The sequence below is a fragment of the Salvia hispanica genome, unplaced genomic scaffold (assembly GCF_023119035.1).
Source record: "Salvia hispanica cultivar TCC Black 2014 unplaced genomic scaffold, UniMelb_Shisp_WGS_1.0 HiC_scaffold_472, whole genome shotgun sequence".
Taxonomy (NCBI): domain Eukaryota; kingdom Viridiplantae; phylum Streptophyta; class Magnoliopsida; order Lamiales; family Lamiaceae; genus Salvia; species Salvia hispanica.
The window spans coordinates 1-15,022 of record NW_025952215.1 but is presented as its reverse complement, the minus strand read 5'-3'; the positions used below and the strand labels follow the sequence as shown (position 1 = coordinate 15,022).

The 15,022-nt window shown below is 34.9% G+C and overlaps 1 protein-coding gene and 1 long non-coding RNA gene across 3 annotated transcripts; one reads left to right on the top strand and one right to left on the bottom strand.

Annotated features, from left to right (window-relative positions):
• Positions 1–454: 454 nt before the first annotated feature.
• Positions 455–1,936, bottom strand: LOC125199348. 2 transcript variants are annotated; one of them, XR_007172576.1, is made up of 3 exons: positions 1,591–1,936; positions 746–824; positions 455–668 (listed from the first exon to the last, which is right to left on the bottom strand). It is a non-coding gene; the product is annotated as an uncharacterized LOC125199348 (long non-coding RNA). The 2 variants fall into 2 exon arrangements; XR_007172575.1 differs by lacking the exon at positions 1,591–1,936 and having other exon boundaries at positions 746–1,543.
• An 11,821-nt stretch (positions 1,937–13,757) lies between these two features.
• On the top strand, positions 13,758–14,846 carry LOC125199346. The gene has a single exon (XM_048097393.1). The coding sequence runs from the start codon at positions 13,758–13,760 to the stop codon at positions 14,844–14,846; it is 1,089 nt and encodes a 362-aa protein (XP_047953350.1).
• Positions 14,847–15,022: the final 176 nt, after the last annotated feature.

Below are 15,022 nucleotides of genomic sequence, written 5' to 3'. Positions count from 1 at the left end.
AGAGTATATAGCCATTACAGAGGCTATGAAGGAGGCAATCTGGTTAAAGGGAGTTCTCTCTGAACTCAAGTTTATTAAGTCTGCTCCTGTGTTGTTCTCTGATAGTCAGTCTGCCATTCAACTTTGTAAAAATCCTGTTTTCCATGATAGAACTAAGCATATAGATGTTAGGTTCCATTTTATTAGAGATGTTGTGGAAAAAGGTGAAGTTCTTTTACAAAAGGTGCATACTGATCATAACCCTGTAATACCCGCACCAGTATTTTGTTTTCGATATAGTAATGTGGAACTAGAAATGTAACGTTCTCTCATTTCGTGAAAATAAATGGAACTCGAGCCGTTATTGAAACTTAACCTTTTAGTTACAAAAAAAAAACTAAAGAAGTAGGTGAGCGAATTAAAAACAGACTAAAGATACTTTTCGGAAAAATAAAGTGTTTCGAATGGCATTTCATGTTCAATAAAATGAACAACTAATAAAATAGGTTACATGGATCAAAGTCCTCAAAGAAAGAAAACAAGGAAAGGAAAATATAAAATTTTGGGTGCACTTCGGGCCTTTTCTCCAGGCCCAAATTAGGGCCCGTTTCGAGCAGCCCGTCGGCCCAGACAACGAACCCAGGCCCGCTCGAGGTACAGCTAGGTAGTAGCCAAGATTTCTCTCTCACCTGCAAGATAAAAACAAGTTTTAATGGCTAAGGAACAAGAGTAATTAAGGGACTACTATTAGAAGGGGAGAAACAACCTTTCCTTTTGCTATGGAGGACCAAAGACTCACCAAGAGGGGAAAGTCAATCCTGCAAATCCTCCACACTATGCAGCACCTGTTTCTACCAGCCACAATCAAACAATGGAATTCATTAGCCAAGTACCAAGTACCCAAACTAGGCACCAAACTACATTAAGATAAAGTGGCTGCAAAAGATCAAAGAAAAGGGAGATTTGCTGCAGGAAAATAACAAGAAAATACAACAGCTTCAATTAAGGCTTCACGAGTACACACTCTTGCCTATAAAATCCCCTCCACACCACCTTTGATCACTCTCCTACACACTTCAAATTTTTCCAGCAACATAGCAAGTTGAGAGGAAGAAAGCTGAGGTTTTAAGAGCTGAATTCTCAAAGCAGCCGCAGCTTCAAGAGGTATTCCACCTCCACCCCTTCTCCCAGTCAAATTTACATATCATCATATAGAGGCACCACAACTTAAGAATCTCAATCAAAATAACACAAGCACACCCTCTGCTTTTTTTTTCGAACATCATGCTAGGCTCAAGAACATAGATTTATGGCTGTAGGAGCCTCACATCAGTAACAAGCTTTAATAATCAAAGGATCAGCTTCTTTTAGCCAAACTCATAGGTTGATGGCAGATTAGTAAAGCCCCAGTAAAGCCTCGACTCTTAGAATTATAGAAGCAACACTTAGCATAAGCAAGATAAACAACTCAAGCTCATTCCAGTGAGTTGAGCTCCAAAATCAAAGTCTTTAATCGCACATAGCTACTGCCTCAGTTTGTTTTTAATCAAAAGGCTAAGAAATGAAAGGGGTAAAAGAACTTAGCTTTAAAAAAAATATGCTTGAGCTGACCGATCTGGACAACGACGGAGGGCTGCGAGGCGGCGGCGTCGGCGCTGGTCTGAGAAACAGATTGAGCAGCGTCGGCAACGGCAACGGGAGGCCGCGACGAGCAGCTCCCAAGCTCTCGAACAACAGCCGCGTCGCAGCGGAATCAGAGGGAGAGAGGGACGCCGCCGGAGGCGGCGGCGGATGGCAGCGTTAGACAGAGGCGCCGTTTCCAAATCCTCGCACGACGGCAGCGGCACGGGTTCGTCGCCGGTCCATAGCTGGCGGCGCCGACTGCGAGACAACGGCGACCTGACGACCGGCGTGGCGACGGCGAACGGCGAGAAGAACTAGGGTTTCAAATTGGGGATTTTTGTTGGATTTGAGAATGTTGAGAGAGAGGTCGATGGAAATGAGAAGAAGAAAGTGTTGGGCCCTTACTAACTAAAAACACGGGCTAGAGTTTAAATGGAAGATGGGCTAGTGATATAAAGTACTAAGTTGGGCCACCAACTAAATTAAAGTATGGACTAGGAATCTAATTAAATCATGGGCCTTCCTATGTTATGGATTAAATAATTAATAGTCCGCTAATTATTTCCACGAAGCTAAGTTAAATTTTCCGGACCTTAATTTAAGTGCTCGAATAAATATTTTTCAGAATTTTATGCGCTAACGATGAATAGACCTCGAGTCTATTTTAGTGCTTGAATAAATGGCATAGGAGGTAACACCCTCTAGTTAAGCATTTGGTTTAAATTAATTAAATCTACTGATTTAATTAATATTCAAGAATTCTAGAACCTTTCTAGAAAAATTTAAGGAAAAGAACAAAAGAGCACGCACTTAGGATGCATCCACGTTTAAGCTTAATTGATTTATCAAAGTCTAATTAAGTATTATGTTATTTCCTAAAGGGGCGTCTACGAACGTCATCTAAGGCCAAGTTAAGGAAATTACGGAAAGAGCTTTAGCTTTTGAGGTGGGCATTCTTTCAAAACGTGATTTCAGTATGAGAATGTGAATTTTTGCTCAAGTATGTTGTCATGCCATGTTTTGTTTTATGATTACCTATCTGCTTGGCTATGCCAATTTAAGTTAAATCGAATTCGGGTCCCAGTAGGGCCGCAAACCCTACTCGGACTAGTGTACACATAAGGGGACCGTGAGCTAACAAAGGAGTTGGCCGGTCCAGTGACCGTCGTGGAATGTGGCCACATTCCCGGTTCACATCAGTTTCAGATATGGTATATCTATGTTACGAGATTGCGCAATCAAAATCTTTATGAAAGAAAAGGATTTAGTGACTCGGGCCTTTTTAATAAAAACCCCGTGATCACTCAGCTGTGGCTTGACAATTAAAAATAGAACTGCTTTTGGCAATGTGCTCACTGAGTATATCAAATACTCAGCCCTGCATGTTATTTTCAAATGTGCAGGTTGAACGTGGACGAGCAGGCGAAGGTGTTGGGAACGATCCTTAAATAAGTAGATAGGTAGCCCAAGGTAGTATGTCTCCATACATACTACTTTGTCTTGGACTTTTCCGCTGCATTAGGACTTGTACTAGGAATTTATGAACCTAGACCGCACTCTGATTTTATTTTGGCCTTGATTCACATTCGCCTATGAGACTAATGTCCTATATTCAACTTATCAATCATGTTTACCCCGTTTCATTATTTCTAAAGTGTTATTTAGTCACGTATAGATGCAGTCACTACCACTAGGGAGAATGTGGTCGTGACATTGTTAAAATAATAATGCGTATTTAAATTAAACTATGCTTTTTCATGGAAAAACTCTTATTTTCGTAATTTACAATTATATTTATCATCTGTCGATCGTTGCACAGTAATTATCACTATGATCTTTGTAGTTAGTTGACATTTGTCAAATATTCAATTAACATGGGTACCTTTTGAAATTAAATGTGAAATTTAGTATTTGGTAGAATGATTCTATAACTTGCAACGATCTTTGTCGTATTTTGGCCGTTGAACAATATTGTCTGTGGCAATGATCTTTGTCGTTAGTTGACAATCATATTTATTATTTGTCAATAAAGTTACAACAATCTTTGTCGTTAGTTGGTAGTTAACTATTATAGCCTCAACGATCTTTATTACTTGTCGTTAAAATCAATTTTATATTAAATTTAAAAATCTAATGTTAAATTTATTTTTTGATGAAAGTGTAACTTAGATATAAAGTTAAAATAAACTTGTTTTTTCATGGTAAAACTCATTTATATAACTTTTATTTAGCTGATAAAATAATTATTTTCTATCTAATAAGTTCAGTCATCACAGTTGTAAATGAAAAATCATTTCTAATTAGTTTAGGAGTATCTGAAATTGAACAGAATAGAAATTGGATTAGCAAAAAAATGAAAACCAGAATAAAATAAGCTCAACTGATATTTTAATTACTTTTCTTCTTCTAAATTAATGTAAGAATGACTGAATAAATCCGATTTATTTAATTTCTTTTTCCCCATCTAATTTGATACACCTACTAATGAAATATTTATTTATCACTTCCTTAATATTTCCTTTCATATCAATATGTAACGAGTCATAAGTTTTATTCTTCACTTAGCGATTCCATATTCATTCAAAACGTTATAATATTTTAGTATATATGAATCATCCTTCCCTACGTAGAATGATTTTGTTCTTATATCATGTGTAGTATTAGAAATTGACCACTCACCCCTTAAAAGGTCTCATAAGGGGGAGGGCTATTCATTCTTATATAGAAGAGATAGGATCATCACCAAGGCGATGTGGGACAAGATATTAGAAATTTAACACGCCCCCTCACGTGTGGGCCGGAATGACACATCGGACTTCCATCATGTGGGTAGGCAAGAGAAGAGATAAAGAAAATAAATCCATCATCGACTTGGGCCATGCTCTGATACCATATTACAAATGGGTCACTCACCCCTTAAAAGGCCTCATAAGGGGGAGGGTTATCCATCCTTATATAGAAGAGATAGGATCATCACCAAGCCGATGTGGGACAAGATATTAGAAATTTAACACGCCCCCTCACGTGTGGGCCGGAATGACACATCGGACTTCCATCACGTGGGTATTTAAAATTCTAATATCTTGTCCCACATCGACTTGGTGATGATCCTATCTCTTCTATATAAGGATGGATAACCATCCCCCTTATTAAGGCCTTTTAAGGGGTGAGTGGCCCATTTCTAATATGGTATCGAGCGGGCCCAAGCCGATGATGGATTTATTCTCTTTATCTCTTCTCTTGCCTAGCCACGTGATGGAAGTCCGATGTGTCATTCCGGCCCACACGTGAGTGGGGCGTGTTAAAATTCTAATATCTTGTCCCACATCAACTTGGTGATGATCCTATCTCTTCTATATAAGGATGGATAACCCTCCCCCTTATGAGGCCTTTTAAGGGGTAAGTGGCCCATTTTTAATATGTAGATTCCTCAAAAATGACTTTTAACTGAAAAATTTCCAAAAATAAATTGGTTGTAACTATAAGTTGGTGTAAGAATAAATTGGTTTTAACCATAAGTTGGTGTATAATTAAGTGGGAGAAAGAGTCAACCAAAATAAAAAATGGTATAAATTTTTTTTTAATTATACTCCTTTCGTCCCTCTATAGTAGAGTAAGGTAAGTAAATGAATAATAAAGTAGAAAAGGAAAAAAGATAGAGAGATGAAGAGAGAATACAGCAAGAGAGAGTAAAGTAAGAGAAAAGAAAAGTTGTTGTTTTTTGCTAAAAAAAAGGAAATGACCCAGCTACAGTGGGATAACCCAAAAATTAATAGGATTACAACTCAACTACAGAGGGATGGAGAGGGACGGAGAGTAGTTACAACCATTTGCAATTGATGATGGGGAAGAAAGAGCCAAAATTAAAAAACAAAAATGGCATGAAAAATTAAATTATTGTTACAACTTTTTCTATTAATGATATGAGGAAGAAGAAAGTCAAAATCTCAAAAAAAAATAGCGTGACAAATTAGATAAAGTTACAACTTTTTGCAATTAACTATACGAGGAAGAAAAAAGCCAAAATCCCAAAATAGAAATGACATGAATAATTACACTACAGTTACAACTTTTTGAAATAAATGACATGAGTGTATGAAAGGAAATTTTGCAGAAATTATGAGAATACAATATAAACAGTATCTTTTTATGAAAAAATATTATTATATACTACCTCCGTCCCCCAAAATTTGCTACACTTTGACCCGACACGAGTTTTAAGAAATGTAATGGAAAGTGAGTTGAAAAAGTTGGTGGGATGTGGGTCCTACTTTTAAAGTATTAGTTTTATAATAAAATGTGAGTAGGAATGAGTTAGTGGAATATGGGGTCCACTACCAAAAATGGTAAAAGTGAAGTGTATCAAATTTTCAGGGACGGACCGAAATAGTAAACTGTATCAAATTTTCAGGGACAGAGGTAGTACTTATTATCTAAAGAGTCGTGTAGCCGTATATATATTTTAGAACTATGCTTTAATTATATATTTTATTTAATTTCAAAAAAATTATAATATACATTGAAATAAAAGTTCTTCCATAACTAACATTACGTAAATAACATTAGATAATTAAAAATTAAGGTTATGAAAGAAAAATAAAGAAAACATAACAGATAAAAAATTAGGAAAGAAAACAAAAAGGAAATAAATCAAAATAAGAAAAAGAAAAGAGAACAAAATGTGGGTTTTATCGAAAAAGTAAGAGATCGAAAAAAGAATATTATAGTACTATTCGTTGACTCTTTTCAAATAAATGTATTTTTGTTATGGTTTTTACATCCAAAGTACGGATTATTTCTGATCATGATCTTTTTATTTATCTAGCATACTCATCACATTTTATATTAACAAAATATTATTCAAGTTTTTATTCAAGTTATAAAGAATCAAGATATATTTATCTCCTCAAAATTTCCCTTATCACACTCGTATCATTAACCACAAAAAGTTATAAAAGTTAGTATAACTGTAATTAATTTTTCAAGTCATTTTTATTTTGGGATTTAGGCTCTTTTCTGCCTCATATTGTTAATTGCAAAAAGTTATAACTATAATTTAATTTTTCATGCTATTCTTATTTTGGGATTTTAGCCTTTTTCTTTCTCGTATCATTAATTGCAGAAAGTTATAAATATAATTTAATTATTTATGCTATTTATTTTTGGATATTGACTCTTTTCTTTCTCATATCATTAATTGCAAAAGGTTGTAACTTTAATTTAATTTTTCTTATCATTTTTATTTTGAGATTTTGGCTTCAAATCATTAATTGCAAAAAGGGTAAATGTAATTTAATTATTCTTGTCATTTTCATCATACCATTAATTGCAAAAATTTGAAAATCGAATTTAATTTTCATTACATTATTATTTTGGGATTTTGACCTTTTCTTCCTCTTAATTTTCCATCAACCATGAGATAACAACAAATTCATTCTTCGTAGAGAAGTTAACGTAGATATAAAAGTGTTCTATTTTTAAAATAAAAAGTCATAACTCTAGATAGTACTGTAATATACTTTTATAAAAAAATATATTTTATATTGTATTCTCATAATTTTAGCTAAATATCCTCTCTCACACGCATATTATTAATTGCAAAAAACTTGTAGTTATGTAATTAAAATTTTCATTCCATTTTTATTTTGAGATTTTGGTGTAAGTTTTGTATCTCACATATGTGATATGTGATTGAATCCTAAATAGAATTGGATTTTAGTATAATATATTATTTGGTATAAGACACATTTTACCCTAATTAATATCTATTAATTATTGTCACGTATCAATTAATTAAATAATTATATTATATTTCTCCAAAGATAATATATGTTCATATATATATGTGCCAATTGATTGCCAATGATTGGAAAAAATTGATTACATAATCTTTTTATGGAATGAATATTCATTCCCTTGGCCATCAAGTAAAGAATCGTGCGTATATATTATTAAGATTTGATTAGAATTGATTGTGATAAATTAGTAACATTAATAGACGGAAAATTATATTCTTGGTTAATAAGAAACGTATTTACTAATTATTTTGGGCCTCTTTGATGGAAAGAGATTTTAAGGTTTCATAATTAGGGTTTGTCCTCTCTGCCTATAAATACAAGTGTGGTGATCCCATCAAATCACACACATTACAGAGAACACATAAACGAGGGAAAGAGAGAGAAACAAATCCTTGGAGTTGGAGTTGCGCTACTACACCAAAGAAAGTCCGAGGAAGTTCTCCCTCTTCCCCAATCGCTTCCGCTATGGATCGTCAATGTATGTCTTGATCCTATTATGTTTATGGTTAATACGTGAAATACATGATGTTCGAAGATCTTGCTTTATTTATATTCAATTATGTAATCTTGAATATATGATGATAAATAATGTCCAACATGTGGTATCAGAGCATGGTTGATAACTCATGTATTTTCGTATTATTGCAACCATAATTTTTGCATTTTGATTTGATTTTGTACGATTATGAAATTACATGAAATATATATGTATGCAGTAGCGTATGCGAATAATCGAAAATTGTTATCAAATTAAATGAATTCCTTAATATCTCAAATTCGAAAGAATCTGTCCTATAACTCATAACTGTATGTTTTTCAATTAGATGTAATTCATGTGAAATCATTAATTAATTGAATTAACTCCAAGTTTATTTTGGATTTGATTTTGATGAATTCTTTGTTCATATGCTCTCGCTAACTGTGATTAAGATTTTGATTATGTGCAAATTTTATTTTTATGCTTGTATAATATTGCGCAGATCGTTTATTTTAATTGTGATACATTGAGGTGTGATTATGAGTATGTTATATTTCTATGGTCATTGAGGTATGAATATGAGTATGTTATATTTCCATAAACCATAATCTTGTTTCCATAATCAACATAAACCATAATCTTGTTTCCATAATTTTGATTATGGATATTTTTAATTGATGAAATGTCAATTCATATTTGTATGCTCACTAGTGAGAATTAATGATTTCCATGTTTTAAATACATTGTTTCCAAATTGATTCTATTTGTGCATATGAAATTGATTTGGGTATATTGATTGTGTATATACTTTATGTAAATTGAGTATGAATATATGTATTGGTGAATTGAGATTTCAATTAAATGTTTTATGATTATGAATCTACCAAGACGGTGGAATGAATGATTACATAATTCAATTCTTATTTTAATATGTACTTTGATTATATTATGTTTATTTTGCAATCGCCAAAGTGAGGCAAAATAAGGAGAGTCTATAATCAAACTCATATGAAAATTTGTTTAAGCAATTAATCTCTATATGTTCTTGATTATATTATGTTTATTTTACAATCACCAAAGTGAGGTAAAATAATACTCCTAAGAGTTTATAATCAAATTAAGTGAAAATCTGCTTAAGCAATTAATCACTATATATTATTGATTATATTATGTTTATTTTGCAATCACCAAAGTGAGGTAAGATAAGAAGGGTTAATAATCAAGTTAATATGAAAATCTATGTATGCAATTAATCATCATGTTTGTTGTGACTATTCATTATCTAAATAGTTTGTTTGTCATAAAAGGTCTAGATTCCCAAAGGAAATAGTCTTTGCGACATAATAAACACTAATGGAGTTGATAATTTAAATTGGTGTCGATCACCCAAAGGTAACGCCAATTTATTGTTACTCAATAATTGAACTAAGATATGGACATTAAAAACATGATTTTTATTATTGTATGAAGACTACCCAAAGGAGTTTTCATAATTGCCTCATGATATGGGTTTTCAAATTAATGTTTGTGTTATTATTCAAAGCTATATATGTGAGAATTGATAATTGCTCCTATAATGTAAAATATCTTTTTTTTCTACTAGTATGATTATCTCAAATTTCCCCAACTTAATGGAACTAACTTCTTTGAATGAAAGAGAAATTTAAGTTCACTCTTGGAATAATGGACTTGGAACCTAACACTGTTGAATGATAATCCAAGTATCTTATGATCAAAGTAGTTGGCTGATTGCCCATAATGCTTGGGAAAAATCTAACAGGACTAAGTTTACATTTCATTAGAATGTTCGTTGCAGATAAAGTCTCTCAACGACTGACATTGCAAAAGAATGTTTGCAGAATGTTGAGGATCGCTTCACAACTGCATATAAGTCTATTGCAGGAAAACTTATGAAGGATCTCATGAGCATGCAATATAATAATTCTCGGACTATGTGCGAGCATGTGATGGGCATAAATAACATCTAACTTCCTTACCTCCTCAATATGGACCATTCCAAATTGATTTACTATAAAATATTAGTGGACTCTTAAAGAATTGGGAAACGTATTGGTCTAGGAGGAGCGTAAGATGAAGAAGTATGGAATGGGTGCATCTCATGCTCACATTGCAATCGAAGGAGCATCTAAAGAATAATATTCATTCGAATATATCATTCTTATGGCATAAAGGAACTGGATCATGTTTCTAGTGAAAGAATTAAGAGGCTTATAAAGGATAATATTCATTCGAATTTAGACTTTACAAGCATTACCGTTTGTGTGGATTGTATTAAATGTAAACAAACCAAACACAATACTAAAAATGCCACAAGAAGTAATGAGCTCCTTAAAATTATACATACAGATATTTGCGGACCTTTTGATGTCTCGACTTTTGGTGGAGAAAAATATTTTATCACCTTTATTGACGATTTTTTTCGCGTTATGGATTTATTTATTGCAAGAAAAATCTCAGGCACAGTTGAACATTTTATGACTGAGGTTGAAAGGCAATTAAATAGAAAGGTGAAAATTATTCGATCTGATAGAGGTGGTGAATTTTATGGTCGTACCACTGAAATATGTCAATTACATGGACCTTTTGCCAAATACTTAGAAAAGCATGACATTTATGCTTAATATACTATGCCAAGTACGCCTCAGTAGAATGATGTTGCTGAGAGACGAAATCAAACTCTCATGGACATGATTAGAAGTATGATAATTCTACCTTACCCATAACGTTGTGAATTTATTCTCTTACAATCGCTATTTATGTATTAAACTGAGTTTTTAGTAAGGTTGTACCAAAGACGCTCTTATGAACTTTGGACAGGTAGAAAACCCAATTTGCAGCACCTTCATGTTTGGGGCTGGCCAGCGGAAACTAGAGTATACTCTTCGCAAGAAAAGAAATTGGATTTTAGACAGATAGTGGTTATTTTGTGGGTTACTAGAAAAATCCAAAGGGTATCGATTTTATTGTCCTAATGATAGCATGAGAATTATAGAAACTGGAAATATATGATTCTTTGAGAATGGTGAAATCAGTGGGAGTTCTAGCACTCGTAATGTGGTCACTATTGAAATAAGGGTATAACATTCTTCCCTCATTTCCTTAAGAATTAAGTGTGCCAAATATTGTTGAATAGCCTAACAATATTTGAATGACCAACCACTTAATGATGATGCCTAAATCATTGAACATAGGTGTGGAAGAAGCATCTACAGAAGTGCCACTAAGGCATTTTCTATGAAAACGAAGGTTGGCCATTTCTGATGACTATGTGGCATATCTCTAAGAATCTGAGATATATGAATATGTAACAGTCCAGATTCACATTCACTAGTCATTAAGATATTAAATTCTAATAAATGGATTGATGCCATGATAAAAAGAGTTAAAATCTATGGATTATGATAAAGTCTGGAATCTTGTCGAATTACCTAATAGACAAAAGTGTATTGGGTGTAAATGGGTCATCAAGACCAAATTCGACATAAATGGTTTAGTCAAACGATTTAAAGCCATACTTGTTGCCCAAGGTTATACTCAGAAAGATAGCATTGCTTATAAAGAGACTTTCTCTAATGTATCAAAGAAGGGCTCGCTTAGAATCATTTTGGCACTTGTAGCCCATTTTGACTTGGAACTACAACAAATGGATGTGAAAATTGCTTTTCTAAATGATGATTGTAACATCCCGAATTTCCGAACCCTAATTTTAGAGCCCTAGAATTTATTTTGATGACGTAGAGACGTGAAATATTTATGAATGCATTTATCTTAGGAGCTTTTAGGAGTTGTTACCTTAGTTCTAGGAAGGACACTTCGGTTCTAGGTAGCAATCTACAAATTGTATGCTTTGAGAAAAGATATAGTTTTACCTTAGTGATAGCTTAATAACCCTTGAGACCCTTTGTTGGCATAGTTTGGAAATTAGTTGAGCATAGGATAGTTGTTATCGATCCCGTAGGATTCTACCTTCCTCATCCTTGATCTACATCCGTTTTCTCTTATTTGCTTTAGTTCTCTATTTGTTTTTAATTGTTTTCACCTTGCTTTTAAATAGATTTAGAAAAACCAAAATTCCGATTCATCTAGATATTAGTTAAGGTTGGTTTGTGGTAATTAGGGTGACACTCATTGTCTCTGTGGATACGATACTCTTTGCTTACTATTTGCTACATTAGCCCCGTACACTTGCGGGTATACTTGTGTTAAAAATAAGTTGAGTCAAGTTTTGGCGCCGTTGCCGGGAATAATTTTGTGTTACTATAGCCTAATATCGTGATAAAAATTAAGATTACTAATCTAGATTTTACTTGCTTTATTTTTCTTTTTTTCTTTTTGAGTTATTCTCACTTTAGTGTTTTTCTTTTCAGGTTGTATGCTCACTCGCTTTAAGGGGCAACCATTAGAGTTATTTGATCTTGAGATCGAAGCATCCAACCGAAGGAGAAATGCAGAGAAGGCTCAACCAAAGGCGAAAGGCGTCACTTTCGCCTCTTAAGAGAGAATCTCCTACTCCTGTTGCAATAACAATGGCGGACAACAGAGAGAACAATGCACCACATCCAAATCCAGTAGTCCATCAACTACCACTACAACTTGCAGATTTGGTGAAACAGGTTAAAGAAAAAAATGAACAACAAGCCATGGTGCCAGTGCAAAATATGTACGCTTACAGAGAGGTAGAGGACCCACCAATTGGCAACGATGGGATCGATTCCAATCATTTTGAGCTCAAGCCAGGATTGCTAAATATGGCTGAGGCTAATGCTTTTGCGGGGAAGGCCAATGAAGATCCCAACAAGCATCTTACTAAGTTTATTCAGATCAGTAACACGGTGAAGCTTAATGGGGTGAGAGATGAACAAATCAGACTAAGGCTATTCCCATTTTCCTTGAGAGATGATGCTAGAGACTGGTACGACAGCATGGGGTCAGGATCTGTTAAAACGTGGGATGCCATGGTAGACTTATTTTTGGAGAAGTATTTCCCACCCAGTGAAGTTCTAAAGATGCAAGCAGAGATAATTCAATTCCAGATGAAGCCTCTTGAGACAATCCGAGAAGCATGGGCCAAATTTAAGACACTGTAGAAGAGATGCCCAAAGCATGGTCTAAGTCCGGGACATCGAGTCATAACTTTTTATAGGGGGTGCACTTCAGATGCAATGCGTGAACTGAATTGGAGCGCAGGAGGAGCACTCCTTCAATTAGGAGAGAATGATGCCATGCAAGTGATTGAAAGAGTAGCTTCCACTGATGAATAATGGAATAATGAAAGAAACAAGTCATACAGGGTGGCCTCTGTTATAGAAGATGATAGAATAAACAAAATGTCGAAGCAGCTAGATCTGTTGACCACTCAAATGGGGATCATGGAGATGAGACAACCTGGACCAGAAATGCAGGGAAGAGTTGAAGATGTGAACTATGTGCACCAAGGAGGGAACAACATGAACTTCAACAACTATCGCCCCAACCAAGGGGGTGGTAACTATAACCAATATGGTAACAAGGTGCATCCCAATCTCTCCTATGGGAATCCTAACAATGTTTTGCAACCACCACCGGGATTCACAGTAGCAAATGGAATGTTCATTGAGCAGAAGAAGCCTACTACAGAAAATATCTTGGGAGCATTCATGATTCAGACTACCAAGTACATGGAGAAAACTGACAAGTACATGGAGAGCACCAGTCAAAGGTTGGGGAAGGTTGAAAACGACGTGCAAAACTTGAATGTGCATATGAAGAGCATTGATACTTAGATTAGTAAAATTTCTCAAGCTGTAGGTGTCCAACATCAGCCAGGGCAATTTCCAGCACAGACCATAAATAATCCCAAAGACTGCAAGGCCATACACATGAGATGTGGTAAAAGCTATGAAGGACCTTTCATGCTTGTAGAGGAAAAGAAGAGTACTCCAGAGGAAGATGTCAGAGCAGAAGAGAATTCCAAGGGAAAGAATAAGGTGGACATTCAGACCAAGAAAGACGCAGTGCCAGAAAAGCTGCCCCCTCCCTCCATTCCTACGACAGTTAGAGTGCCCTTTCCACTTGCGGTGAAGAAGAAGAAGTTGGAAGCTCTGCAAGAGATGCCCACGTATGCAAAGTTCCTAAAAGATGTGCTCTCCAAGAAGAAGAAGTGGATTGATTATGAGACGGTGAACATATCTGAAAACTGTAGTGCGATAATTCAAAAGAAGCTACCTGCCAAGCTTAAAGATCCTGGGAGTTTCAATATTTCATGCGTCATTGGAAATGACAGACAGACAAAGGCACTATGTTATTTGGGGGCGAGCATAAATTTGATGCCATTATCATTTTTCAGAAAGATGAAGATCGACACTCTCAAGCCGACTACAATCACACTGCAGATGGCAGATAGATCAGTCACCTATCCTAAAGGAATTGTTGAGGATATTCTGGTGAAGGTACACGACTTCATATTTCCCGTCGATTTTGTAGTGTTAGATATGGAGAAAGAAATGAATGTGCCGCTTATCCTAGGGCGTCCATTCCTAGCAACGAGAAAAGCATTGATAGATATAGCAAAGGGAGAGCTCACTCTTCGTATGGACAACAAACGACATATTTTATCTATCTATAATGCTATGAAGAGTCGTGAAGATGAGGAACTTATTATGAAGATGGAGTGCAAAGCTGTGCATGTTGTAGAGCTCCAAAAGACACAAGCAATTGAGTCCACATTGGGGGATTTTTCATTGCCGCGGTGGATGTTTGGTTCATGTGGTGGATCAATTTCAAAAGAAGAGACTGCATCAAATCCTAAAGTGAAGGAGAAGAAAACAAAAGCTGAAAATTCACCCAAAGTGGAAACCAAAATTTGTGATGGTGCTTTGAAAACTACTTGGTGGAAGAAGAGATTGGCTAGATCATATGCTTCCAAGATTGATAGAAAATCCAACACCACCATTTATGGCATGACATGATGCAGCTCATGGAGGACGTCGAGCCAACGACGATAACCAAAGGCACTGTAGGGGAGGTAACCCCTAGTAGGTAACTTTTAATTTTATCGTTTCATTTTGTTTGTGGTGTGTTTTTTTTTTTTTTTGCTTGCTTACCATGTAAGTCTCCCTTCTCCACCAACTTTTCAAACTTATTT

Excerpts from the sequence above, each read along its gene's own strand:
- LOC125199346 (XM_048097393.1), top strand. The coding sequence starts at position 13,758 with ATGAGATGTGGTAAAAGCTATGAAGGACCTTTCATGCTTGTAGAGGAA.